Here is a 26189-nt window from a genome sequence, read left to right on the forward strand (position 1 = left end):
GTTTTAACGGTACAACAACAACAACGACAACAACAGAACTTGCCTAGTCACGACATGAAGAACTTTCTAATGCGTAAAGGTTTATTTTTTAACTTGTAATATTTAAAATTTTTATTTTTATTTTCTTTTTGGAATTTTATTTAATTTTTTTTTAATTTTTTTGTTCTTTGGAATGGCCTCCAAGCAATCGAACAGTAAAAAACAAACAACTAAAAGTGCTATATTAATCTGTACTAAAGGAGCGGAGTAGCGGAACTTAGTGCTAAGTGAGAGTGTATGAGTGTGCATGTGTGTGTGTACGAGTGCGAATGAGTGTGAGTGCATAGCTAATACTTCTATGTGTGTGTGTGAAACGATTACGATTATAAATATGTTGTATGGATGTAAGCGAAATGAAAACGAAAACGAATCAAAATTCTATGCACACTGCTGCCCACAGAGAAGCTGTTTACTGCCACGCCCCCTAGGCAGCAGCAGCAGCAGCAATGACAACACAATTTATAGGTGCTACTCTAGAGTGTTTTTTTTTGTCTTGGCAAATTGTTGGCGTTTTCGAAATACATCAAATGAGTGTGTGAAAAGTTGAATTTATTTGTGTTTGCCAAACTCAAAGTTTGGTGCAGTTGCAACGCCAAAATGTGTTAAAAATAAAATCGAGCTAATTAATCTACGTAAAAGTAAAACCCTTTTTTGTGTAAATACTAAAAATAAAAAACAACAAAAAATGAACTAAAAACTGAAGCCAGAATGGTGACGTTTTTTGTGTGAAATTTAACTGCAATTCAAGTTTTGCATTTATTTCCAAACTACATTTGGAGAAGCGCTCACCCACCCGGTGACTGCTTTCAGTGAATTCTCGAAATAAACGACGAGCCCCGCAAGCCCCGCAAGCCCCACTGTTCAGTGTCTATGCGAGTGTCTACTGTACTGCAATAATTAACCTGGATTCACCTGCTGCTCACAGTTAGTTTAGCCAAATTATACGCTATTGTTTAATTTATTAACTGTACTTATTAATGAGTGTCTTACGTTATCCTTACGTGTCCCACGTTATACCCCCCAACCCCCCTTTTTTTTTGCTATAATTGCTGTATTAAATTGAATAATTTTACTATTAAAAATACAAATAAAAACGAAGGTCGAGTTGTAAAAGTAAAATAAAGAACAGTGCATTTTATTTGCATGAAGTTTATTGTTTAAGATAATGAGAAGAACATTTCCAGTTTGAATTTAAATTCAAATTCAACTTGAAGTATAGAATAGCCGCCAGCCTGTGTCAGTGAGCAAGCCGACCTGTGCTGCCACCTTGTGCCAGTTTCTTTGAGGAACTGCAGCGACAAAAAAATGGATTCTAAAGATTTAAAATATGTAATGTAAGTGTTGGGGGTGCTATGGCGTATGTATTGGCGTGTATTTATTGTGTGTCCTTATAGTCTTCTGCTATCCCCTTCGCTGCAAGGATTCAAAAGTTAGTTACGGAGATACACAGACAAAAATTCACTCACACCCACCGCTGCATCGTTAGTCCATCATCCTACATGAGCAGCGACATCCAAGCTGCTATCAGGACGAACCCTCCGATGGTGGGGTAAATACGCGTGCGTCGCTTGCGTGTCAGGGCGCAATAGTACAAGGAGCCGCTGTAGATCAGCGTCCCAGTGGTCATCAGAGTGCCCGTGAGTACGGGATTGTGGGCCAGGGGCATGGCCATCATAGCGAACGCATGCAGAAAGTGGATGCGACTGGCCCCTTCAGCATATCCCACCAGGCGTATATGCTCCAGGGGATCCTTGATACCCTCCAGCACGCTGCCGCAGTAGGCACCCAGCAAAATGGCCGATGTGCCGCTCAGGCCAGCCAAACGGATAAAGTGATAGCTGCTGCCGAACAGGCTGTTGAGCGTGACATCCGACAAGACGTACTTCGAGACGACCGAGCCCACCTCTCCCTGCTCTGTGGCCTTTCCAATGGAGTGCAGTAGTTCCGAAACGTAGGAGATGACCGCTTGCATCACAGGATGCTCGAGGGCAATGTCGGTCAAGGTGTTCACCAGCGACATGTTGTACAATTTTTCTCAATTATTTCTTTAAGTATTTAGTTTCAGATTTTGTTGCTTGACTGAGCGAGGATCTCGAAAATAATTGAAGCCGCCTGCTTTGTTTTTTATTCAGTCCCCCATTGGTGCCAAAAGTAAAATTCAAAATCGTGCATCTCGCTCTTACGTTTGTAACAAATGGCGTAATATCGCATTCCCCCTTACGTTACGTTTTCTGGTTTTTTTCGTTGTTGCCAATTTTAGCTTTAATCTGATTTTATAATAAATCCAACAAAAGCAAGTCTTAAAAAGTAGCCAAACTTCTGGAAAATTGATACATATATTGGATAAAATAATAGTTTTAGTGCTAAAAGTTCGAATTAACTGGTAATATTAAACAGAAGATCAAATTCGAGGAAAATTATTTTAGATTTACTGTATATTTACAGTATATTTTGAAAATGAAAGGGTATATTTTGGTATATTATTGTGGGTCACGCGGTATATTTTATCAATGAATCCACGTTCCCAGAAAATCATTGAGAACGCAAAAAAAGTAGCGGGATATTTTGAGAAGCTAGACTCAGGGTGGCTTGTGTCACTTGTATGTATCTTGTGAAAAATCGGATGATGATTCCAGTTAAATTACAGTTTTAAAGCAGAGAGTCCTAACTAGCTTGTAAAATTAAACAGAAGATCAAAGTCGAGGAAAATGATTTAAGATATACAGTATTTTTTGGTATATTTTGAAAAAGAGTGGGTATAATTTGGTATATTTTTTAAGGAGCATGTGGAATATTGTATGAATTAATCCGCGGTCACACTGATCACAGTAAATCATTGAGAAAGCAAGAAAAGTAGCGGGATATTTTGAACAGTTAGGCTCATCGTCGCGGCGCGTAAAAATTCAACTGTTTTTCACTTATACTACTGTGATTGCGCGTGTGTATTTTTTTCGGGTGTACTTTGTGTAGAATCGCTGTGCGAGGCGCAATGCGAGAAGCGTGCATTTAAAATGTTTAAACTGTTGCCAATCGAGCTATAAACAAAAAGGTAAAATACCTCACAAGAGATATTCTTCTGCTGCAACAGGAATGTGGCCGCTCGAGCATGTGTGTGTGTGTGTGCAGAACATGAACAAAAGAGAAAGATAATGTAGAACGGGTGTACACCTTAGGCTGCCAGAGCAGTGGCGCACTTTCAAGCCGTAGTTGAAAAAGTGGAAAAGTGAGAGAGAGGGTGTGCATGTGTGTTACAGTGTGTGTTTCTGTGTGTGTTTCTGTGTGTGTACGAAATGCCGGCAGAACCGGTTCGGCAAGTGACCAAAGCAAAAACCTCAGCTCTTGGGACCCGCTCCTGCTCCCGCTCCCACTCCTGGCCCATGGCTCTCCTCCTCCTACTCCTCCTCCACTCACCCCAGGTACTTCGTTTTCACGTCGACCTGTTCATGATCATTGGATCTGTCACATTCGCCTGGAAATATACGAGCACTTTCCAATATTTGCAGATCCCCCTGCCCCCTGTCGAGGCACAGAGCCTGGGAAAGGTGTAAAGATCAATGGGAAAGCTGACAGCTTATTAGGAATTTTGTTACTGCTGTGCTGTGCATTTTGAATTAAATTTGATATTGAAAATAGATGGTAAGGTCTGTGTGGCATGCTGTTCGTGATTTTATTGTAAAAGTGATTGCAGTGTTTAGATTATTGAGATGATAATTCATTGCATTCGCTTGTTCTTGCTCTCTCGCATCTCTTCTCTCCTCTCTCTCTTTGTCTTTCTTCGCCGTGTTTCTTTTGGCTGTTGTGCCTGTGCAGCAGCATGTCTCTCTCTCTCCCTCGTTTTTTTTCCCGAAAATTCCCATAATTAATGCGTAAGAGCGTCGGGCAGCTGCAGCAGAGCGCAGCACGTTCCAAGAGATTTTCCAGATGTTCCCACTGTACGGGAATGGCATTGACATTGAAATTGTTGAGAAATAACCTTGATACGGGTATTTGTTTAATACCTAAATCAAATTGTTTATAATTAAAAAGTGTTTCGCTTTATCCAATCCAGAGCTTCATTCATAATTCAGCAGCTTCCGCTGCTTTCGTTTCGAGTGTTTCTCTCTCTCTATCCCCCTGCTTTTGGCATACCGTTAGTCGTGGACATGTGCAAGTGGCGCAACGCTGTTATTTTTTGGCTGCCAGCGTTAAGCCCTTTTGCATTTGCGCATTGTAATGCTCACGCACGGTGAAAAAGCCTCCCCCACGCCGACCCTCTTTTACCGCTATCCGCTCGCCCGCATCCAATTTTGCCTTTTGTTCGCACTACGCACTTTTGTTACTGCTTTCTGCATTGTTTCTGAGCGAAAACAAAAAAGAGGCAAATAAATTACATGTGGCTGAGCAGAGTATACGACTTGGGAATACCTCTTATACAGGATTCCAATACATACCAATCCGATCTTTATGAATTGACTGCGCAACAAACGAATTTATTATTGACACCGAAATCTTCATAAAAATTCTTTACTATATATACATGCACTTAACGGTGAAGTTTTTTTAGGTACTCCCATCGCTTCAACCAGTACGCAGGGTATACAACAACACACAAAACCGTATCGAAAATCTAACCTAAACCGCGCCTTTTTCCGTTAAACGTTTTACGGTTTCAACTTTCCGCTCGAGTGGTTTGCATATGAGTGAGAAAACATTTTGTCTCTTGTCTCTGTCTGCTATTCCCTGGTTGTCCGTGGGAGTTTTGTAAGAAGAACTCTGCTCCGCTCCGCTCCGCACCGATCCGCCTCGATCCGCTCATGTTCCCAGCTCAAACATTTGCTCTTTCATGGGCTGCTGGGAGAACTGAGTGTTTGCCCGTTCCGAATTGAGGAGGAGTTGCATAAGCAGCACACAAGCACTCTCTTCGGATTGCAATTTGTTAACGTTTAAGTGACTTCTACTAGCCAACAAATTGTTGATAGATTTATTGTTCGACAAACAACAGCAACAAAATGTGCTGATTGTGCAATCCACGTTTCTCCGGTGGATGGAGGGGAGGGAATTTAGGCCAAGACAAGGTTATCATTGCTGCTGCCCAATAGAAACTACAATCTATTCGTTCTACATACCCTGTAGCATAATAGTGGGTGGCATGCAAAGCAATGCGAAGATTACTTGGAGAGGGAATGCAATTTATGAACTCAATGTTTGCGTTACCCAGGAAATGGCCCAGGAAGTACCTTATGTACATTCCCCCCACTGCTTGACACATCAAAGTAAAACCTAGTATAGGATAGCTCTCAGTCGTGTTAGTACTGCTCGGTCTCAACACATCTGATAATACGACCACAGGCCCGTGCTGTCACCACCGACAGCGATGTCGTTTGGCGTGCCATTAACTCAAATTAAATGTCAATAGCACCTCCTAACAAGCGACAAGAACAAATGAGAGGCAGAGCGAGAGGCGGGGAGAACAAATGAGAGACAGAGCGAGAGGCGGGGAGAACGCGGCAAACAAATGAAATTTAAAGCTACAAGCGCGCCCGTCAGAGAGGGACAGGTGGGGGGGTGGGGTACTAGCACTAGCACCCCGCTCATTGACAGGTGAGAATCGCGGCGTGCGCGATTCGGTTGTCTAAAATGTGGAAGCCCGTAACACTCAATTACAAACGGAAACAGGAGGCCATTAAATTGATGACTCTCTAATACGTCTATTTGCCCCGAACCCCCCGGTATTATTTCGTACAGCTAAAAGTGGTTTAATGCCTGTCAAAATATGGTCAACATATTTATTGCCACTATTTCTTGGGTGCGCTCTTATCTGTTGAGATTTATATGGCAGTGGATGATGATTTATGCGCGCCCGTCGCGGCCTGTTGCTCAAATATGGTAAGTGGCAGGCGAAGAGAGCCTGAATATGGTACGGAAAAGAAAGACCGCCTGCCTGGCTGTGTGGGTGAAAAACGTGGCACACACACAGCACTGCTTGGAATGAATAATGTTTTGATATAAGCAAAGAGTAAAGAAAATATCTAGCCTGCCCACTCAATCATGGCACACAGAAATGTTTCCAAGTAGGGTTTTCCCCTGCCCAAACTGTGGCTCAGCAACTCCAAAGAGATTCCTTTACATTGGCAACCCGCCCCATATTGTAACCACCTCCTCCTCCCTCCCCCTTGCATGAAACTGCGTCTCAAAAAGGGAAATGGACTGGGAATTGCGCTTCGCACAGCCCGACAGAATCCACCCCAACTAAATGACGCAGCAGCAGCAGCAGCAGGCCGCATCGCATTATTTGCAAGTGCCATCCACCCGTTTATTCATCCATCCACTCTCACTGACACTCGCGATGAGGCGAATCATGTCAAATAAGCAGAAATCGGAGAAAAATCTGAATTCAAAGCAATTGAAACTTGATAAGAAACGCTGAAATGAAGCCACCACTCTGTGCCTTTATTCCTCTTTCACAATGTGCTGCAAGTGCAGCGGCAGCGGCAGCTTGCACACACTTGGCTCTGGCTCGAGTGTCCCCATTTTGGGGAGAACTGCCGCCGCGGCATTAATCCACTTGCAACAGCACCAACAGCTCGACCCATTAAGTTGGCCAACAAGAAAGTTGCTTGCACTTTTGAGCGCCAAAAAATGTAAATATGACTTACAAGTGAAAGGAAAAACCGATTTGGTAATGCGGAAATTGACTAAACAGAAATGATGAATGGATAAATAAAAAGGTGTTTGTGGAAACCTGAAACCTATCCCACTATTAAATGCATGCCGAGTGTACTTTGAATGATTTTTCCATTGATTCTGCTCCATTTAAATTTGGGAAAAATTCTTAGCTCAATTCTAAATATTTTTACAATGAAAAAACATTAAGAGAGATATTTGGGAGTGTGCCAGATAAATATTATAATCATAAATAATCCACTGCAGCAGCAAATACAAACAGTAGATTAAATAAAAAATTAATGTGTTGAATAATTAGGCAACAAATAAAATTATTTAGACCAATTTTTAGAGCTCGCTCCCACAAATGCAGGCAAAAGCGGATACAAGTCGCTCCACAACTCAAGTTTCGTTAATCAGGGATTTTTTGTTTGTTAATGTACTCAACCCAAATTGGTAAAACTCTAAAAAGCAAATTAAAATATCAACCAAAACAATCACATTAAACTTTAATGCGATGCTAATGAATTGAAAGTATCATTTGCCAACCAATAATGGTGGGACTATGACGGAAATTACTATAATTAGCTGGAGACACTGCCCTATTTTTGTAGGTTTTGGGTGCAGCTGAGTGTGTCATCATTCACCCCATTATCATGCAGTTTATCTTTATGTGCGTCTTCTGAAGATCTTATCACTTGATACGCTGCCACTGACAGAGCACACGCTTTCGTCATTGCCCAACACTCGCAGATAGGCCTCATTCTCATTCTCATTCCCATTCCGATTCCATACACCCCAGAGATTGCCTTAACCCACAAGCCACTTGAAATATTGTATATCTTTGAGTGTGCCTTAATTAAATCCATATGCAAGTATCCATAGCTGAATATTACATAAAACTTGATTTATGCTAACCCTGAAATGTTGCTCGACAAAGCAAAAGTTATCTCGAAGAGGTGCAGAAGAGTGGGGAGGAAGAGCCTTAGAAGCGGTGCCTAAAAATGAACAATGTATTAGGCAATAATCTCAGAGCGATAAGATAAAACAAATGAAATGGCTCTTTTCATTGCCCTTACCATATATTTCCATGTGTGTGTTTGTTCGTGCTGGTTTAAATCCCCGCGGCACAGCAGACTGACCAGAACTTATCGCTAGAAAAGATTTGCCCTGGCTTGGCAGAATCATGATTAAAGTGTACAAAATTAGGAAATACCAAAGCGTCGAAGGTGCGCCATTTCTTATTAATTTAATTATGATTCATGTACTACCCGGCTCGGCCATGATGATGCGCTCGCTCGAGCTCTCGCGTGCATTCATTCCAGTTTTCCATTGTAAATAACCTTCCGTTCCGTTCCGTTCCGTTCCATTCCGATCCGATCTGTTGTGTGTGCCGTGTGTGGGTGTTCACTTCTCACAGATTGAATGACAAACATGCTATAGCATTACATGCCAGAGCTGATGTTGAAAGCAGAAATAGGAAAATAGAAAAATAGAAAAATAGAATAGAAAAACGATAACTATTTAAAGCCGAACATAAACCACAGACAAGTGACGCCCACGTACTCTTCCGCGGCGCTGGCGGTTCGGCGGAGCGAGGCCAGAACGGAACGGTACGATCTGTATCTGGACTATCTGGAAGGGTAATACTTCCACCAGAATGAACTTTCTTCGCTGCACAAATTTCCCCCAAGCGAAGAGATTAGATGTTCTTGTTAACATCTCCCCGCCCTAAAATATGTACAGATTTCAAGTGTAATTATCAATTAGCCTGCTTTAATTCGTTGCACTTTCGGTTGCATTTTTAATTATTGTACGTGCGCGGATCTCAATTAAGATTTATGCATGAATCGAGACCGAGTCCGAGTCCGAGAGGCCAGAGAGACCAGAGAGACCCGGAGTAGCCGGGTCCAGAGTAGAAGACATATTTTTCGCAGTGCAAATTGCCGGCAATTGTTGTCAATTTACAAATTGAAAAGAAGTCAAATGTTGGGCAGAAGAATGCATGCAATCCATCCAGTCGCTGATCTCCAATACTTATGTTTGTCCTTATGTACATCAAAATGTATGTACATATGTACATACTGCCTCCATGTACATAGAATACTTATATCAGCGCCATCAAGTGGCTGCTATCTGCGCCCGCTCTGTGGGGCAATTCTCACTTATCGCTGATGCTCTACATAAGGTCTATGCTTGTGGATGGCAACGGGGGAGGTGTACACCTGACTATCAGGGCAGGGATACATGGGGCAGCGGCAGGGGTAACTGTCTCAAGGTAATCTCTTTTGATTATCAAGTCTGTTGGGGCTGCTGATCAGAGGCAATGCGCAGAGTACTTTTGTGAATAATTTCTTTCATCTTCCATTCCCCTACAGATCTGAAAATGTCTGAATACTTGCATTGAGGAAGCGCCGCAGACACCTCCACAGACGACAGACGACAGACGATTCCACGAGCCCGTTCAGAGTCTCGAGCCGGAAAAAGCGCGAGAATCATGGCCATCAATCAGGGCAAGTACAAGCCCACCATTTGTGCCATCGATGAGGTGGATGATCGCAGCTACAAGCTGCACAACAGCCAGGACGAGATCCGTGGCAAGAAGCAGCTGCAGCAGCAGCAGCAACAGCAGATCGAGGGCAGCGAGACGGCGCCACTGACGACGAACCAACAGAAGCTGCACATGGATGAGGCGGGTCTGACGCCCAAAGACCTGGAGGCGGCTCGCCAAGAGGCGCTCAGCGAGGTCAGCGGTGGAGTGGCAGGCGGTGGCAGGACACCCACAGCGAATACACCCAACTCCACGCATCCCTCGGCGAATGGACTGAGAGGTAAGTGGCTGCAGCATCATCAACTCATAGAAATCAACTCACAATTCATTCCCATCTTCCATCCATCTGCCATCTGCCGTCTGTGGTTTGTGCTAAAGCCTTGCTGCTTCCAGGACGTCGCTCCTTCGATGCGTTGATGAGTTTGTCGCGGAAGCGAAGGATCTTGTATGTGACCACCGCCTGCCTGTGCGCCCTGCTGCTGATCATCATCATCATGCTGCTGGCCTTCTGGCCGGATGTGCCCTTCTATCTGCGCGCGCCGCTCTGCCTGGAGCGGGAGTGCGTGGAGAGCAGCCGCCAGCTGCTGCTCTGGGCCAACACATCGAAGAGTCCGTGCCACCAGACATACGAGTGGGCGTGCGGCAACTTTGCCAGCGACTACGCCGACAACGACTACTTTGTGATCAAGCGTGGCGAATGGAACTACAAGACTTACAATGAGTATCAGGGTGAGGACGCTGCCGCGACAATCTGTCCCTCTTTCACCCTACTAATCGTTGATTCCCTCCACGCAGAACTCAATGAGCTGAATCGCTTCATCTCGATGCTGCCCAACACGGCGGAGGGCTCCTACTCCGTGGAGTCCACCATCAGCAGCTTGTACCGCAGCTGCCGCGAGATCGATGCCCTCGACAAGAGCCAGTCGGATCTGCTGCTCAAGCGAGCCATCAAATCCGTGGGTGAGTGCCCCCGGCTAGACCTTCTTCTTGGGGATTCTTCGTTACGTTTATTTCGGGATACAAAAAAAAAAGAGTTATTCATGCTATTGGCTCATGGATTTTGCCATTTCTATTTGCCATTGGGCGGCAGATAGGTGGCACTTTGGGCATTCTTGTGAACGCCGCCAGAGCTGCCGCCAGCGGAGGAAGTGTAGCCCCCAGTCGAGCCGCCACCAGCGGAGGAGGTGTAGCCAGCAGAGCTGCCGCCAGTGTACTGAGCGCTGCCACTGCTGGCCGAGCCAAGGGCGCCGCCATCCAGAATGCCGACCACGGACTGGGCAGGCGCCACGCCACCATCGCTGTGCTCCGAAGTGCCCTCGATCCTGTCGTATTCAGCTGATCAGGAGCAGAGCAAACACACATTCAAGTACGGATGGCAGGCAAATGGCTGAGGCTGGACTCACCCTGAATCTGCTGCTGGGCATGGGATGCCTCCGCCTCGGTCTTGTACTTGATGAAGAAGACCTCCGGCTTGCTGGGCACTGTGGGCGCTGGCGTGGCAATGTCGTTGACCTCCAGCTGATTGTCCTTCTTGGACAGCACATAGATGACGGTCTTCTCCTCCTTGGGCGCATACTCGGCCGACAGCTTCAAGTTGGCGTTGCTCGAGGACGGCGCCTTGATGAACACCACGCGGTAGTTCTTCTGCGGGCGACCGATCACCAGATGCTTGGCACGCTCCAGATTCTCGTGCTCCTCGGGTGCGGCGACGGTGAAGAATTGCTTGTGAATGATGGGCTCCTGGAAGCCGCGCTGCACCTCCTGCTCCTGCTGCTGCTGGTAGCTGGGTGCCTGGTAGCCCGAGAGGGCGCCAAAGCCAATGTTCGGGCTGGGCCCGAAGCCAGTGAAGCCGCCAGTGGAGCCGCCAAAGTTGGAGACGCCTGCGCTGCGGCCGCAGCCAAAGTTCGAGGAGGAGGAGCCGCCGAAGCCACTGCCGTAGTTGCTGCCGCCGCCGCTGCTGTAGCCAACCTGGGGCGCAACGCTGCCCACAAGCGAGCCAACGCTGGCGCTCTGGAAGGCGCCCAGCGGCCCATAGGAGGCCACAGCGCTCTGGGTGTTGCTGGGCGCACTGAGGAAGCCCGAGCCTCCATGGCTGCCCTGGCTGTGGGTCGTCAGAGTGCCAGAGAGGCCGCTGCCATAGTTGTAGCCCTGCTGGGGCTTGGCCTGGCCGATGGCCAGCAGAGTGCAAAGGGTCTGCAGTGAGAAAAAAACGGAAGGAGAATGTTGAACGATCAATGGATCCTGTGCGGTGTGGGGATAATCCTTTTGGTGCTAATCCATCCGCTGCGGGCTCGCTCTTACCACAAACAGACGCATCTTGAGTGCTTTTCAGTTGTTGGGTTAATGATGCTGCCCGTCAATGATTTGCGGCCTTTTATACCAACCCGAAAGAGTAGCCGCTTAACCCCTGGTCAGATCTAGCTCTCCGTTTTCCTACTCCTCTCCATCTCCATCTCCATCTCTCTCTCTCTTCCGCTGCTTCTATAATTTGTGTTTCTGCTTTTGCTGCTCCTCCTCGCTGTTTAATTAATTGCTCAATTATTTGACTGTGTCTCTCGTGGGTCGCACCTCTGACATTTGACTTGTTTGCTGTGCCCCCCGCCGCACCATCGACCATCTCTTTCACGCCTCCTTTAATGTGACCTGTTGGCTGTCTCTCCGTCTGTCTGTCTGTCGATCTTGTCTTGGCGCTGTCTTGGCTTGCTGTCCATAAATCACATCGCCAGCGAATTCGGCTGCATTTTCTGTACATTTTTGTCGCATTGTGCACGTCATTTGGCATGCAAATTTCTTGCATAGAAATGTTGATTGATTTCTATTGTATAATTTCAATATTTCTATGTGCAAAAACCCACACAAAGAACTTAATTTTGTTGGCATTGAAGAGGGAGAACTATTTTTGGAAGGCTTAATTGAGGCATTAAGAAATTCTGACTAAATCATGGAACTTTATGCAACATTTTCACATTTAACAAGATTCATCCTATTATTCTGACACCAACTAGTGTGTCCTTTTGCTTATGGGAACTTTAAACCCCAGTGTGAACATTTGTTGTTTACAATTTCTTAGAGATTAGAGACAACTTTCCCTGCCAATACTTTCCGTTTCTGTTTACTTGCTGCACAACAAATACCCCTTCGAGTTCTTACTTTTCCGCAGTCGGTCGTTCATTTGTTCAATGATTATTGATTGATGAACCAGCGATATGTTTGCTGTCTGCTTTTGCCCACAAAAGAAGCCATCCAACAATCATGTTTGGTGTTCTTTTGGGGGGATTTTTCCAGAACAGAACCTGCTGCTTCCGCCACAGTCTCCTTCTCCTCTTCGTTATGACGCACTAAGCCAGCATTTTGAACAAGAATCTAATAATGATTATGTTTTGGCTGGCACTAGGCGGAATCACACCAAGAAAGAGCATTGATGGGGGGAATCATTATTATTTGTGAGCTTGGCCGAAGGCGCAGCAGCGACTTATTGGCATTGATTTCGCTTTTGTGAATCTCCAGCGGCTATGATTTTGGAAAATGAATTGGAATTTCGTATGCTCTTTGGTTCATTTCAATAATTGCAGTGCCCCATTGGATATCTATTTGGATTAATGCTGTTGTTTTTGCTTTAATGAACTTTAATTCGCTTGGGCTTTGATTTCCGCCTTGGCACAGAGTTTTGTTTCTGCAGGATGCCATAGTTTTAGGGCACTTCCCCTTGGGTTGAGAACGGTTTATATTGCACATTCCAAAGCGAATTCTATTATTTCATATCTAAATTCAAAGTAACTTTGATGCCCCGTTTTTCCCCAAAGCACAGCCCCAAAAGAGATGCGTGCCTCTTCGATTGGCTTGTGTCATGGTCTATCTTTAGTTGGCCGGACGGACGGACACACATCAAACCCCAAAAACAAACCAAACAAAAACGAAACGCCAAGCGGAGGTCTCTCTGTCGATGGCGATGGCTTGAAATATTTCAATATAATTGCCATAATTTGAATGCGCTTTGGCTTGGGTTGGGCATCGCTGGGCTTTAGGGTTTTGCGCTATGATTTTTACACCCATTTTGGCCAGCTTGAAGGCGATAGCTGGGCCAGGCTTAGAACCCGCACATAATTCGCTTCAGCTGCGACCTTGGGGCCTGGCCAATGTTTGCATAAAATTTCTTCTTCATTCGCGTGGATTCGCTTTGTTTGGCTGCTGGCCATCTCCCAAGATTAATTGCTGCCAAATTGTTGCTGCTGCCAATCAAAAAAAGGTCGTCCAGCTGATGCCCAGTTGGCGCTCAAAAATCCTATTAATTAAATGCAAATGCAAATGCAAATAAATCCAATGAGGAGTCAAACTGGCTGTGCAAACAAACATCCGACAAATCATAGAAAATACAAAAAATGCATTGCCGTTTCTGTTTCTGTTTCGGTTTCGGTTGCGACTTGCAAAATTTATGCAAATCCAGATGAAGCCCCCGAAAAATGTAGACAAATGTGTGCAAAAAATCAGCAAAAATATGAGCAAATAATTGCAGTGGGATTTCAGGTGCCGTGTGAAGACTTCGAAATCCTTACAAATTATGCCAGTGAAAATGTGTAAATATTTTATAAACCAAACAAAGTTGGAGCCTCTTTTTCCCATACATATTTTAATAATTGCTTCTTGAATTTCCAAACTAATTTGAGAGCTTCCAAAGTGTGAAACTCTATTGGAAGATTAATTGGTTGATCAGCTGGAAGTCTCCCTCATTTGAGAACCTTTTCAACAGTTTTTCTTCACTCAAATTCCTCTCATTATGTCCCTCTTTAAGGATTTTTATATTTCATTGCAGTTTCATTTTGAAATTCATATTTTTTCGCAGCGAATTCTTTTCACTTTCACTCCGCTTTTTGCACCTTACTTATTTTGTAGCCCAAAGTCCAATACGCTCAATCGAAGCACAGGGTCAAAGCACTTTTTTCGGAGCCAAAAAAAAGGAATTCGCAAATCAAATATCACGAACCAAAAAAAAACCACAAACTGTGCAAAAATTATACAACAAAAAGTAATTAAGAGACCTTTTTTTTATTTACGCGCTCGGCTAAAGTTTTGTGATCAATTTGTGTGTGTTTTGTTGTTGTTGTTGTTGTTGTGGCAATTGCTTATCGACCAAATGCAAATTTGGCGCGGAATATTCAACGATTTGGTGAAGTCAGTAGAGACGATTCACAGGCGCCACGAGCATGGACAGGGGCAGGGGCAGGGGCAGGGTCTGCGGTCGCTGATAGTGATAGCCCCCGCCGCCGCTGCCATCACTGGCCGTTGGTGTAGATTGCTGCTGGGCTGCACTGAGCGCTCCAACCACGGACTGTACGGGCGCCACATAGGGTGCCGATATTTCGGTGTTGCCGCCCAGCTGGTCGTACTGCGTCTGAATCTCGCGCTGAGCGGCGGCCGCCTCCTCGTTCGTCCTGTACTTGATGAAGAAAATGTCGGGCTTTTGCTCTGCCGCCGCCGCCGGCTGCTGCTGCTGCTGCTGGGGCGCCACAATGTCCTCGGCCTGCAGCTCCTGCGGCTGCCTCGTCAGCACATAGATGACCGTGCGCTCCTCCTGGGGCGCCAGCTCGGCGGTGTACTTCAGCTGCTCGCTGCTGGCACTGGGCGCCCGTATGAAGATGATGCGGTAGTTGCGCCTCGGCTGTCCTATCACCAGGTGCTTGGTGCGTGGCTGCAGCTCCTCGGGCTCCTCAGCGGGGGAAATGCTGTAGAACTGTTTGGTTATGATGGGTGGTATGGGTGCCGGCACATACGAGCGCGAGACCTGGCCCCCGTTCAGGCCGAGGCACGAGAGCAAAACCAGACACCACAGGCTGAGCATTTCGCGGCAATGAAAGTGAAACAACTGTGCCACCCATCGCCGGTGTGGTTCACTTTTAAAAGAAATTCTCCCAGATTCGACGGCGAGATTTGCCGGAACGACTTGCCAGCAAATCTGTGAAAATCCCAGCCCAATTAGGAGATGCGCAAACAAAACAAAAGACTTGAACAACGAACCAGTTAATTGTGCGTGAAAATGTGTGTGGCAGTGGCAGGAGGAGGGAGCTGGCAGCGTGTTGCAAGAGCTCTGTGTCGAGATTTCAACCAAATTTGTGCCACTGAAATTTCTGCAATGTTGCTGAAGCTACAGCCGCAAGTTATGAAATATATAAAAATATATTTAATTATAATTTAAACTGAAATTGCAGGATGGCTAAGTAGCTAGAGACAAATAGTGGAGATCATTCATCATCGATGGATCGGATCGATGGGTTATTGGTTAGCCATAGCCAGTGCCCAGCCACACGCCCGCGCTTTTGACTAATGATCTTCAATGATCTCTCTCTCTGGGGCAAGTCTGTTGCCAGCCGCATTTTCGATGTCAGTTATTGGGAGCTCGCAGCTCGCAGCTCGCAGCTCTGTGGCTCTGGCTCTGGCTCTGGCCAGCCTCGATGCTGATTTGTAGATTAATCTTCAGCATTTCTTGGGTTTATTTGTTGTTGCTTGTGGCTCGATGTTGTCAACAAGTTGAGACAATTAAAATATCAACAATGGACTCGAAAGAGTGGTCTCTCGGACAACGGACAACGGACTCGAGACTGGTTCGGTTGTTCGATTTTGTTCGGTTTTTGGTTTCGATTTGCATAAATTGACGCGTAATTCCCACACTTTCATGTCGCATTTAAGCAAAATGGTACAGCTAATTTGATTTATGCTCCGTTTTATTATGAAGAAAAATTGTGGCCCACACCGAGAGATATGCCCATGCCCAAGCCCAAGCCCATTAGAGTTGGCTTCCAGCCACGTCCCAGCAGTCGCTCGACTTTGGCTGGTTGTCCGCGTGTGAAGGTTGCCTCGATTTGATGTGGATTATCTTGGCTATAGAAGTGAGAAGTAAATGCGAATTGTGAAGGATTCGTGGCATCAAAAGCTAAATGAAATAAATGTAAACAAAAACGAGAAGGGACGTGTGAGACGCTTCTGACGCGTCACAACTTTTATACCCGGCACTCAGTACTACATCTGTACATTAGCGGTTATTTGTCAAATTTTAAATTTTTTCTTCATATGTCATCTACATCTACAACACTTCTCACACCAACACGCTCCTTTAGCTCGCCCCCCTTCCCTAGACCCACACAATGCAGACTCACGGCAGAGGCAGAGCCAGCGGCAGAGGCAGAGCCAGCGGCAGAGCCAGCGGCAGACGGCTAGTGTGCTGCTATAAGCTGCGGGACGGGGTGGGTTTGGCCACTGAAAATTAATTTCTTCATTGTGGCTATAATAATGATCCAATTGGATCCCAATTTGGTGATCTGATAGATATGGTCATTCTCTACGGAATGGCGTTTTTAGTTTTCTGCTATCTTCAAAATTGTAGATTTGGGAGGTTTTCGCCATTTTGCGGAGGCGGAAGGGGGCGTGGCTCTTTTTTGAAATACACTTGTAACAGTGTGAGCACACAGAAGTATGAATGCAAAATTTGGTGGCTCTAGCTTTTATGGTCTCTGAGATCCAGGCGCTCAACAAGACGGACGGACAGACGGACAGACGGACGGACGGACAGACGGACAGACGGACAGACGGACGGACAGACAGACATGGCTCAATCGACTCGGCTATTGATGCTGATCAAGAATATATATACTTTATGGGGTCGGAGACGTTTCCTTCTGTGCGTTACATACATTCACTTTGTGCACAAATACAATATACCCTATTTACTCTTCGAGTACCGGGTATAAAAAGAAGCTTCGCTGATCATAATTGAGTGAATCTCGTTTTCATCGCTGCTCTTTCTGCTCTGGATTTTCCCCCGATTTGAGCTGCTGCTCCGCAGTCTGGTGCAGTTAATGCAGCGGCAGTTTAATGACCCAAAAAAGAGCCCTGGCCAGCAGATATAACACAATTTGACTAGTTAATTAAATTTGATGAGCTTATTTGGATTTCTCACTTCATTGAAGCTCATTTCGGTTGGACATTTTGACAGCAGCTGCGGCTCCGTCCCTGTCCCTGTCCCTGTCCCTGTCCCCGGTCATTGTCATTTTGGTCGTTTTGATTCCAATTTGGATTTCATTTCTGTTGGCGTTTTGGCCCCACTGATTTGAATATCGTTGAGAGAAAACAAAACCAAAGCCAAAATGCGTTTCTGTTTTTGTACTTTGACTTTGAGATGGATTTCGCATAGGGAAAATATTTCCAAGTTCCAGCCAAAAATCTCTGCAGACTTTTCTTTTCATTTTTAAATATAAACTTTATTGGCAACAAAAAAAAACAAAACAAAAAATACAAAAAAAAGGTGTAGTTGAATCTTAAAATTATGCAACACTGAACTGAAATAATGGTGTGGGAGTGGGTGGGGGTGGGGGTGGGGGGAGGAGCGTGGTGATTGCGTGTTGATTAATGCTTCAGCAAACTGGGCAGATACTGGGCACTGGGCGAGCCGTGGGGTCCACTCGATGGCCGATTGCCGATCTGGCGATAGTTGTAGCTGCCGTCGGGATTGAGGCCGTCCAAGCTGCCAATGACCGAGGTAATGGGCGCATTATTGTCCTCCTGGTACTCGTTGGTGCCGCCCAGCTTGTCGTATTGTCCCTGAATCTCGTGCTGTGCCTGCTTGGCCTCGTCGTCGGTCTTGTACTTGATGAAGAACACCTCCGGCTTGCTGGGCTGCGTGGGTGCCGGCGTGGCAATGTCCGTGGCATCCAGATCGTTGTCCTTCTTGGACAGCACATAGATGACGGTCTTCTCCTCCTGCGGCGCAAACTCGGCCGAATACTTCACGTTGGCATTGTCGCCCGCCGGCGCCTTGATGAACACCACGCGGTAGTTCTTCTGCGGGCGACCCAGCACCAGGTGCTTCACCTTGCCATCGTTGCTGTGGTCCTCGGGCGCCGACACCAGATAGAATTTCTTGTTGATGATCGGCGCTTGGGTGGTGCTGGCCGGCGGCAGGTACTTGTCGCCACCGCGATGTGGCTGAATGGCCACCAGGCCACCGCCACCGCCACCGCCAATGCCGCCGCCGTTGCCGCTGCCGCCAACGAAAATGTCCGTGGGCCCAGGGCCGGGCTGCTCATAGCCATACTGCGGGCGTGCCTGGGCCACGGCCACGGCCAGGAGTGCCAGGCAACCAACAATGAGTGGACGAACGAACATGATCCCTGCTGCTGCTCTTTCTGCGCTTTCTGATGGTAATCCTTAGTGATCCTCGGGGGGTGTTTGGGTTGCTTCGTTGACGAATTGCTGCGAGGCAATGATTGCATTTGTGGCCGCTCCACTTGGGTTATATATGCTCCGACTGCCCTCTGGCTGGGGCTTGGGCTTGGGCTTTGGCTCTGCTCTGCCAGCGTCAACGTCAACGTCAGTTTATGCAAATTTGATGGCATCTCTCAATGCTCCAATGACCGAGCCTATGCTCTCAGTTTGAGTTTCAGTTTCAGTTTCAATCTCGGTTTGGATTGGTCTGCGGAGTGACCTAAAATTTATTCAAATTAGAACGATCTTCAGTCTTCAGTCTTCAGTCAGTCTCGCGGATGCGCTTTATTCGGGCTCCGACTGTCAGGTTAGCCATGGTTTACATTCAACCAAAAAGTCTTCTTTTGCCATTTTTTGCCTCGCTTTTTTTTGCCACTGGCATTGAACTTGACTGCGTTCGCCTTGGGGCCACAATGGATTGGACTTTTTGGCGAATATCTCTCTAAAAATATATCTCCAAAAATCGATCCATTGTCCGGCCGCCTGTAGGCTCATTTGTGGCCGGGAGTGAATCTCATTAAACGGAACACCTCCAGCGTTGCTCGTCTCCAGATCATCGGCACAGGCGGCCCCACAAACAAGTTTGCTGGGTTTTTGGTGACTGTTTTGCCGGGCCTATTCGATCATCAATTAATTTGCAAGCAAATATCTATAACAGTTCGGAGCAGTCAATGAATATTTATGCGCCCAGAAGCGATAAACATTTGGACACTAAGAAGTCAGCCTCATGGTGGTGCATTTTGGTGCTTGTAGAATTATTAGTCAAAGGAAAGTACTTTCGATATATTTAGTGTAATTTATGCATTGAAACCCTTCTTCACTTTTAATTATTGCTGCACGTAATAGCTGCAAACAAAAGATTTGCACTTCCCTTCCACTTTTGCTGTGGAACTTTGAACTGAACCTTGGTGGTGGTGGGCTTCCTGCTCGTTTGGCGGACTTTCCCAGCCGAATGTTGGACAACAATCGTCGCCATAAATGGTGACGCCGAGCGCCTCAATCGATGACTCAGTGAGACATTCACCGGCGATTGTGGTCGGGTGTCGCCTTGGAGTGCCATAAATATGGCCAAATGCAAACCCACAAAACATAATTCGGCTGGACAAATGTGGAGCTAAAGATGTTCCGAATTTGAGTAATGGCTGAGTTGATGGGCTGCAGATTGATGGCAGAACATAAACGAATAAAAACTGCACAACAATGCGGATCGTCAGTGATCAGTGATCAGTGATCAATGATCAATGTTGAGTGCGTGTGGCAATGCATTCTGTGTCCATTTGGAGCTTCACTAATTTAGCCATTAGCAGTTTGTAGATGGCATATCAGATGAGCCGAGCCGCCCGTGGTTTATGGAAAGCCAAACAAAATGAAAATGATAATTATCAATTAGGCATTCCATATTTATCAGTTCCCCACGGTGCCGCCTGCGAAATTTATGTAACATTTTATTGATGCTGACAGTTAATAGAAATTCGAATCGAGGGACAAATCAGAAGATCTAGCAATATTCAGTGTCTCCCATCGCGTATCGCCCATCTCCCATCTCCCATCTCGTGGCTGTTTCATTTTTCAGTCTTGCAAAGTTGCGCGCGGTGCGGCTACCGTCCGTCGCAGCGTTTTTATTTAGTAGGTGTGATTATCTTAATGCTAAGGCAGAGCCGCCCCTATTGATATGCAGATCTCCAGATACGAAACACCAGCATAGATGCCCGATGCCAGATACTCGTAGTGCTGCCTGCCATCCATTTTGGGCGTTTGTAATTGATAATAAATTTGTTGGCGCCGTCGCGGGGCACTCTGTCGAGAGAGGCGGCCACAGAAATATACAAATATTATATTGTTGTATTTATTTATTTATCTAATACGCGAAGGTATTTTAATGCGCCGCCGACTTGCACTGGCATGGGCCGGCCGACCTTGGCTCTTGGCCGCTTGCATATCATCAATTCCGAGTCTAAGTCGCTAATTTATTTACCTGTGCCTGCCCATTGCCCATTGCCCATCCATTGCGTGGTTCCGAGTGATGTCGAGTTGGCCAGTCCACTGGCCCGGCTGAGACTGTCTCAGCTGGAGGCTGCCGCTCTTTGGGCCTGCCCTGCCGATTGTGCAAGTTTTGCCGGTGGTCGCTCCACCAAAACTCTACCACAAATCTCTCCGCAAAATATAAATGTACTTCGCTTTCTGTTACATTTTTTGAATGCCTATACGAACGCTTAAGTTTTATTAAAAAAAAAATACAATATACAAAAATTAGAATCGAAAATCGCAAAAGGTTTGGCGCCAACTGCAGAACTCTGCCTAGAATTCCGCGTGGTGCAGGGTTCGGGTATCCGTTTGGGGCGTGTCCTGGTGTGTGCTGGCAGTGTGTGTGCGTGTGTGTGTGTGCGTGTGTGCGTGTGTGTGGGATGAAAGCCTTCGATGATTTGCTTTACTTGCGCACTGGCTTGGCGGGCAAGTATGTGGCCTGGGCATTGGAGCCGTTGAAGGTGCTGATCACCTGGCGCTGACTGCCCTCGGCATCGAAGCCCACATTGTTGTTGTTGTTGTTGTTGTTGTTGTAGGTGGCATCTAGGGTGGGCACACCGCCGGTGCCGACAATGTTGAGGCCGCCAGTGGCATCGGTGACAACGCCGGAGGCGCCATTGTCGCCCAGGCTGCCAATGACCGATGAGACGGGAATGATGCCCTCGTTGCTGGTCTCAGAAGCGCCGCCCAGAGCGTCATAGTTGGCTGTGGAGAGTAACGATTAGATCGATGATCCTTGCTGGCAGTTTGTGTGCTTCCGCGACTCACCCTGAATGGTCTGCTGGGCATGCGCCGCCTCCTGGGGCGTCTTGTACTTGACAAAGAACACCTCGGGCTTGTTGGCCACCGGCCGCTGTGTGACGACCTCGGCACTGACGTCCAGGGCATTCGACTTCTTGGACAGCACGTAGATGGCGGTCTTCTCCTCGACGGGCGCCACATTGGCGATGATCTTGGCCTTGCTGGTGGTCGACGTCGGGGCGTTGATGAACACCACGCGATAGTTCTTCTGGGGCCTGCCCACGTTCACGTAGCGCACGATCTGCTGCTCGTCGTGGTCCTCGGGCGCGGTGTGCACGTAGAAGTGTTTGCTCACCTGGGCGGGCTGGAAGTTCACCAGGTGGCTGATGTACGACTCCTGCTCGTTGTAGTTGATGGCCGGACCGGGCTGCAGGCCCTGCAGTCCAATGCTGTCGCTGTTCGAGGATGAGCCGCCAAAGCCAATGCCAGAGCCGACACCATAACCGATGCCGGAACCGGAACCGACACCGACACTGCCACTGCCAACCTGATAGCCAAACGAGGAGGAGCCGGAGCTGCCAGCGCCCGCATTCAGCTGTCCAATCGAGGGCGCCGAGCTGAAGTAGTTGGTGCCAGCGGCCGTGGGCTGGTAGGAGCTGCTCACCAGCGGAGTGCTCACCACAGAGCTGGGCAGATTGCCGTTGTAGCCGCCAGCCTGGTAGCGGTAGCCCAGGTGGGAGACATCCGGACGGGGAGCGGCCAGCGCGCCGCCAATAGCCGCCAGGCAGGCCAAGATCTGCGCATGGAGGATGCGACGACGTGCGTCAGAACGGAATGCCAATCATGCTGCAGACTTCAACTCACCACAAACTGGTTCATGCCGTCGAACGGGAGGGAGGATGTCTGTGCTGTGTGGGAGATGGGGAGAACGCCGGACAACTGTCGCACTGGAGCTGCTGCACTGAATTGATGCGTTCTCCGTGTCCAGCTGTCATCTTTTATACCGCAGCGGCTCGGACGGACGTCCACTGGTGGCCTTTTAATTGAAGTTAATTAAAGTGGTTTGCAATAAATCGTTAAAAAACTATAACAGCCGCAGATACGTCCAAATCCAACTACAAAATCCGGCTAGCACCTCCAGCAGCTGCCAACTCGATGGATTTTCTTGTTTTTGGGGCTTTGATTCCCGAAGTGCTAAGTGCTGATGTACACAGACGGGGCGGCAGACCCAAGCCACAATCAGTTTCTATGTCTGCGATGTCATCAGCTGAATGATGAAACTTGCAGGGAAGCCAGTGGCCAAAAGTGATATTGATTAGGGCTGTACCCCGGAGCGTTCTTGATCGAGCTGCAACAAAGCTGCAAATTCCTGACACATTGTGCCTCATTGCTAGCCCCTGAAAACTGGCAAATGTCTGGCAAGAGTTTTCATATTTTGCGCTCAGATCAAGCTTGAAGTTAGGATTGCCCGGAGCATCCCCTGTTGGGATTACCCAACCAAAACTGTGTCCCATGGCAAACCTTTCGCCGTACAATTTCCAACATAATTTCCATACTTCATGCACCGCAAAATAAGTGAATAAATCCATGTGCAAAGAGTATTCCCCGACCAACCAGGCCATCCACTGTGGTCCCACCATTTCCCCATTTGTTTTGTTATATTATTTATTATTTGGTTGGAATCATTTTTATGGTTGCAGGCGAAGACTGAGCGCCAGTCAAACATTTTAGCGCTTTTAATTGCCATAAATCGATACAAATATCGATTCACACATGTGCAATGGTGTGCGTGTGTGTGTGTGTTCGTGTGTGTGTAAAATATTTGATATTTGAAATCTTTTTGGGGGAATTTTCGATTAGCATCGCATCCCAGGGGATTTCCAGCCATGACCCGACTAACCCGTACCCGTACCCGTACCCGTACCCCCACCTTTCGCATGTTACTAATTACGCTTCACTCTCCCTTCCTCCCTGCCCCCTCTGGCAGACGGCTGGCAGCTATTCCGGGATGCGAATCGCCTGCAGTATTGGGAGCACAAGCGGGCGCTGGTGCATCTGCAGGCCAAGTACGGAGTGTTCCCCTACTATCGCATCAGCGTGGAGAACGGCTACAGCAACCCGCATGACTATGTGATTGCCGTCGACGAGGGTGAGATTGGTTTGCCGGACAAGTACTTCTATGGCCCCGATGCCGACGAGGATGTGGTCAGAGGCTACAAGCTGCTGCTCCGCGACTTCGCCATCAATATGGGTGAGACACCAGCACCAGATAGGCGCCAAGATTCCACTTGAATGTTTGCATGTCGCGCAGGTATTGTGTCGCGCGAGGCGGATCTGTTTGCCGATGATATCTTCCACTACGAGCGCCGCATTGTCAATCACATGGAGGATGCCAAGGCCGGCGGAGAGCGGCAGTTGAACAGGTTGATGCGTTTGGCCGACTTGAAGACCAAAGCACCATCGGTAAGCGCAGCCAAAACTCTCTCCTTTCATCTCCTACAGCCTCCTTTTTGCAGCTGCCAATCTTTGAGTCGCTGCAGGCCATATTTCCGAACACAAGGATCACCGAGGACACCGAGGTCTTGGTGCGCGACGTGGAGGTGCTGCACTCCCTCTCCGAGCTGCTCTCCACCTCGGACAAGAAGTGAGTTTGCCCCCCGCAAAGTGCTCGAGCAGCCACCAAATTCTGCTTCTGTTCTCGGCAGGCCCATCAATAATTTCATCGTTTGGTCGCTGGCCCGCCAAATGCTGCCGCACCTGTCCAAGGAGTATCGCACGCTGGCGGAGCACTTCGACCATGCCATCTATGGCCGCACGGCCAGCTACCCGCGCTGGCTCGTCTGCAGTCGCGTGGTGCGCGACTGGCTGCCCTTTGCCGTCGAGGCGCTCCAGCAGCAGCCGCCCCAGCAGCAGTTCGAGCGGCAGGCAGCCAGCCCTGCGGCGGCTGGTGGCATGAACGAAACCCATGCCAGCGAGGAGTATCTGCGCCTCATGTTCTACAGCCTGCGCAACCAGCTGCAGGACTCGCTGGAGCAGGCCAGCTGGCTGGAGAGCGCCGCGCGGCAGTTCCTCAGAAAGAAGCTGGACGAGATGCGACTGCAGTTCGGCATACCCGGGGAGGTGCTGGAGCAGGCCAACTACCTGAAGGACTACTACAACGATCTGATGCTGAACAATCTGTACTTCGTGGAGCATCTGGAGTCCATCTGGACGTTCCGGCGCACGCGGCTCGAGAGGAAGCTGAAGCCGCTCGGCATGCTGGATGTGTATGTGTCTGACTTGGCTTTCTCTTCACTTTCCCACTAAGACCTTCTCTCGCATCTCTCTCCCTCGCTTAGCATTGTTTCCGAGATGTACACGAGGGACAATCCACAGGCCATTGCCTACTCGAACAAGCTGAATATGCTGCTGGTGTCGCGGGTCCTGATTAGCTCCAGCTACTACGACTATCGCTATCCAGTGTAAGTGGCAGCCCGCAGCTCCATCTCCATCTGTCCCCCTTTTTCATGCTGTCTCTTTCGTTTTGCTGCACTGCACAGCGCCGTCAACTTTGCCCGTATTGGCACAGACATTCTGGAGGCTTTGATCGCGAACTTTCCCACATTTCTGCTGCAGTTCAACGACCAGAGCTCGGACCTGAGCGACGCCGTGCCGGAGATCCGCTACGCCCAGCCGGATGTCAATTGCTTGGCCAGCGGCCAGCCGCCCCGCCTCACCCACGAGCTCAACGAGCTGTCCAGCACGGCCCTCGAGAGCTTCCACGTGACGCTGGGTGCGGCGAGGACGGCGGCGCGGGCCCTGAGCAGCTTTGTCAGCGCCATCGATGCGGGCAGCGCCATTCAGGGCTCGGGCATCGATCAGGGGAACACCTACGAGGCCCTCGGCCTCACGCGACGCCTGCGCGTGCCCGGCCTGAGGTCGTTCAACGAGAACGAGCTCTTCACCCTCGCCTACATGCAGCAGCATTGCAGCACCACGGTGGCGGACAAGGACTATGCCAGGATAAAGCCGCATGTGGAGCGGCAGCTGGCCGAAAGATATCTGTAAGCCAACAAGCTCTCTCCCCTCCTCCCGCTAATGCTCGGCCCTTGCAGATTCAATGCCACCTGGCAGCACATACAGTTCCTGCCACGCTCCACCAACTGTGCCGTGTCCGAGCCGAGTTGTTCCAACTTGCTCTGAAACCCATTCGATCGTCCCCAGGCACACAGCGACTGTGGATGATTTGTTGTACAATTCCAGCAACGAGAAGACGAAGAAAACCCTCTACAAATATTTATTGTACTATTTTTTTTTACTCCCACACATTGCCAGAGACACACACACACACACGCAGAGAATCGCCTTAGATTGTAGTCTAGAGTTTAAGCTAATTTAGTTGTAAACACAAAGGATTTAGACCTGACAGTGACTAGCCACCGTTGACATCACCTCACCAACTGCCCCCCCGTCTGGCGTTCAGCTTCATTCGAAACCTTGTCAAGCGATGAGGCTGGAGCAGCATCCCCCCCCGCACTTACTGCTAACTGGAAAACATTGAGAGAACATTGAGAGTTACTTGAATTAAGTACGAACCTAGCTTAGGGCCGAAACACTAATCTTAGTTAGTTGCTAAGCACTCTGCATGCCCCCCCCTGTATAGATTGATGAATTTTCATTTGCGAACAATTAAAGCCTGAATGAACCTTTCAATGAACTTTAAAGCTAAGCATTTAGAGACTGGAGAAGCATCAAATGTGTTTTCTTTGAATTTAAGCTTTGCATTCGCTGCATTTACTCAGCAAAAACCCAAACTTAACCGTGAACTTTCTTGCTGTTTTATGTTTAGATCTGTTGGTGGTTGGTGGAGCTTGTGGCAACATTTCTACTAACAAACAGCTGGAAAATCTATGGAAACATTATTGCATTTGGGTCAAGCTTTAATGGCAACATCTTCGCT

General features: G+C 47.9%; 6 protein-coding genes across 7 annotated transcripts; 1 reads left to right on the plus strand and 5 right to left on the minus strand.

Moving 5' to 3' along the window:
* Window positions 1-1229: 1229 nt before the first annotated feature.
* LOC117894206 (transmembrane protein 256 homolog) lies at window positions 1230-2106 on the minus strand. Its single transcript, XM_034801123.1, has 2 exons — window positions 1512-2106; window positions 1230-1452 (listed from the first exon to the last, which is right to left on the minus strand). The coding sequence occupies exon 1, from the start codon at window positions 2057-2059 to the stop codon at window positions 1535-1537; it is 525 nt and encodes a 174-aa protein (XP_034657014.1). The 5' UTR covers window positions 2060-2106; the 3' UTR covers window positions 1230-1452; window positions 1512-1534.
* Window positions 2107-2880: 774 nt separating this feature from the next.
* LOC117903424 (protein gone early) lies at window positions 2881-25942 on the plus strand. Of its 2 annotated transcripts, none has more exons than XM_034815439.1 (11): window positions 2881-3088; window positions 9060-9512; window positions 9611-9961; window positions 10028-10192; window positions 23238-23501; window positions 23562-23713; window positions 23767-23894; window positions 23956-24516; window positions 24589-24711; window positions 24790-25293; window positions 25345-25942. In XM_034815439.1, exons 2-11 carry the CDS (start codon window positions 9179-9181, stop codon window positions 25430-25432), a joined length of 2670 nt encoding a protein of 889 aa, XP_034671330.1. In that variant the 5' UTR covers window positions 2881-3088; window positions 9060-9178; the 3' UTR covers window positions 25433-25942. The 2 variants fall into 2 exon arrangements, with proteins under 2 accessions (XP_034671330.1, XP_034671331.1); XM_034815440.1 differs by having other exon boundaries at window positions 2882-3088; window positions 9626-9961.
* Window positions 10257-12477, minus strand: LOC117903437. The gene is made up of 3 exons (XM_034815461.1): window positions 11534-12477; window positions 10636-11425; window positions 10257-10567 (listed from the first exon to the last, which is right to left on the minus strand). The coding sequence occupies exons 1-3, from the start codon at window positions 11546-11548 to the stop codon at window positions 10302-10304; spliced, it is 1071 nt and encodes a 356-aa protein (XP_034671352.1). The 5' UTR covers window positions 11549-12477; the 3' UTR covers window positions 10257-10301.
* Window positions 14355-15264, minus strand: LOC117903434. Its single transcript, XM_034815457.1, has one exon. It carries the CDS (start codon window positions 15066-15068, stop codon window positions 14403-14405), a length of 666 nt encoding a protein of 221 aa, XP_034671348.1. The 5' UTR covers window positions 15069-15264; the 3' UTR covers window positions 14355-14402.
* LOC117903433 lies at window positions 17389-18439 on the minus strand. Its single transcript, XM_034815456.1, has one exon. The coding sequence runs from the start codon at window positions 18383-18385 to the stop codon at window positions 17627-17629; it is 759 nt and encodes a 252-aa protein (XP_034671347.1). The 5' UTR covers window positions 18386-18439; the 3' UTR covers window positions 17389-17626.
* On the minus strand, window positions 20863-22136 carry LOC117903427. Its single transcript, XM_034815449.1, has 3 exons — window positions 22115-22136; window positions 21278-22046; window positions 20863-21214 (listed from the first exon to the last, which is right to left on the minus strand). Exons 1-3 carry the CDS (start codon window positions 22127-22129, stop codon window positions 20913-20915), a joined length of 1086 nt encoding a protein of 361 aa, XP_034671340.1. The 5' UTR covers window positions 22130-22136; the 3' UTR covers window positions 20863-20912.
* Window positions 25943-26189: the final 247 nt, after the last annotated feature.

This window comes from Drosophila subobscura, chromosome A (genome assembly GCF_008121235.1).
Source record: "Drosophila subobscura isolate 14011-0131.10 chromosome A, UCBerk_Dsub_1.0, whole genome shotgun sequence".
Classification (NCBI taxonomy): Eukaryota; Metazoa; Arthropoda; class Insecta; order Diptera; family Drosophilidae; genus Drosophila; species Drosophila subobscura.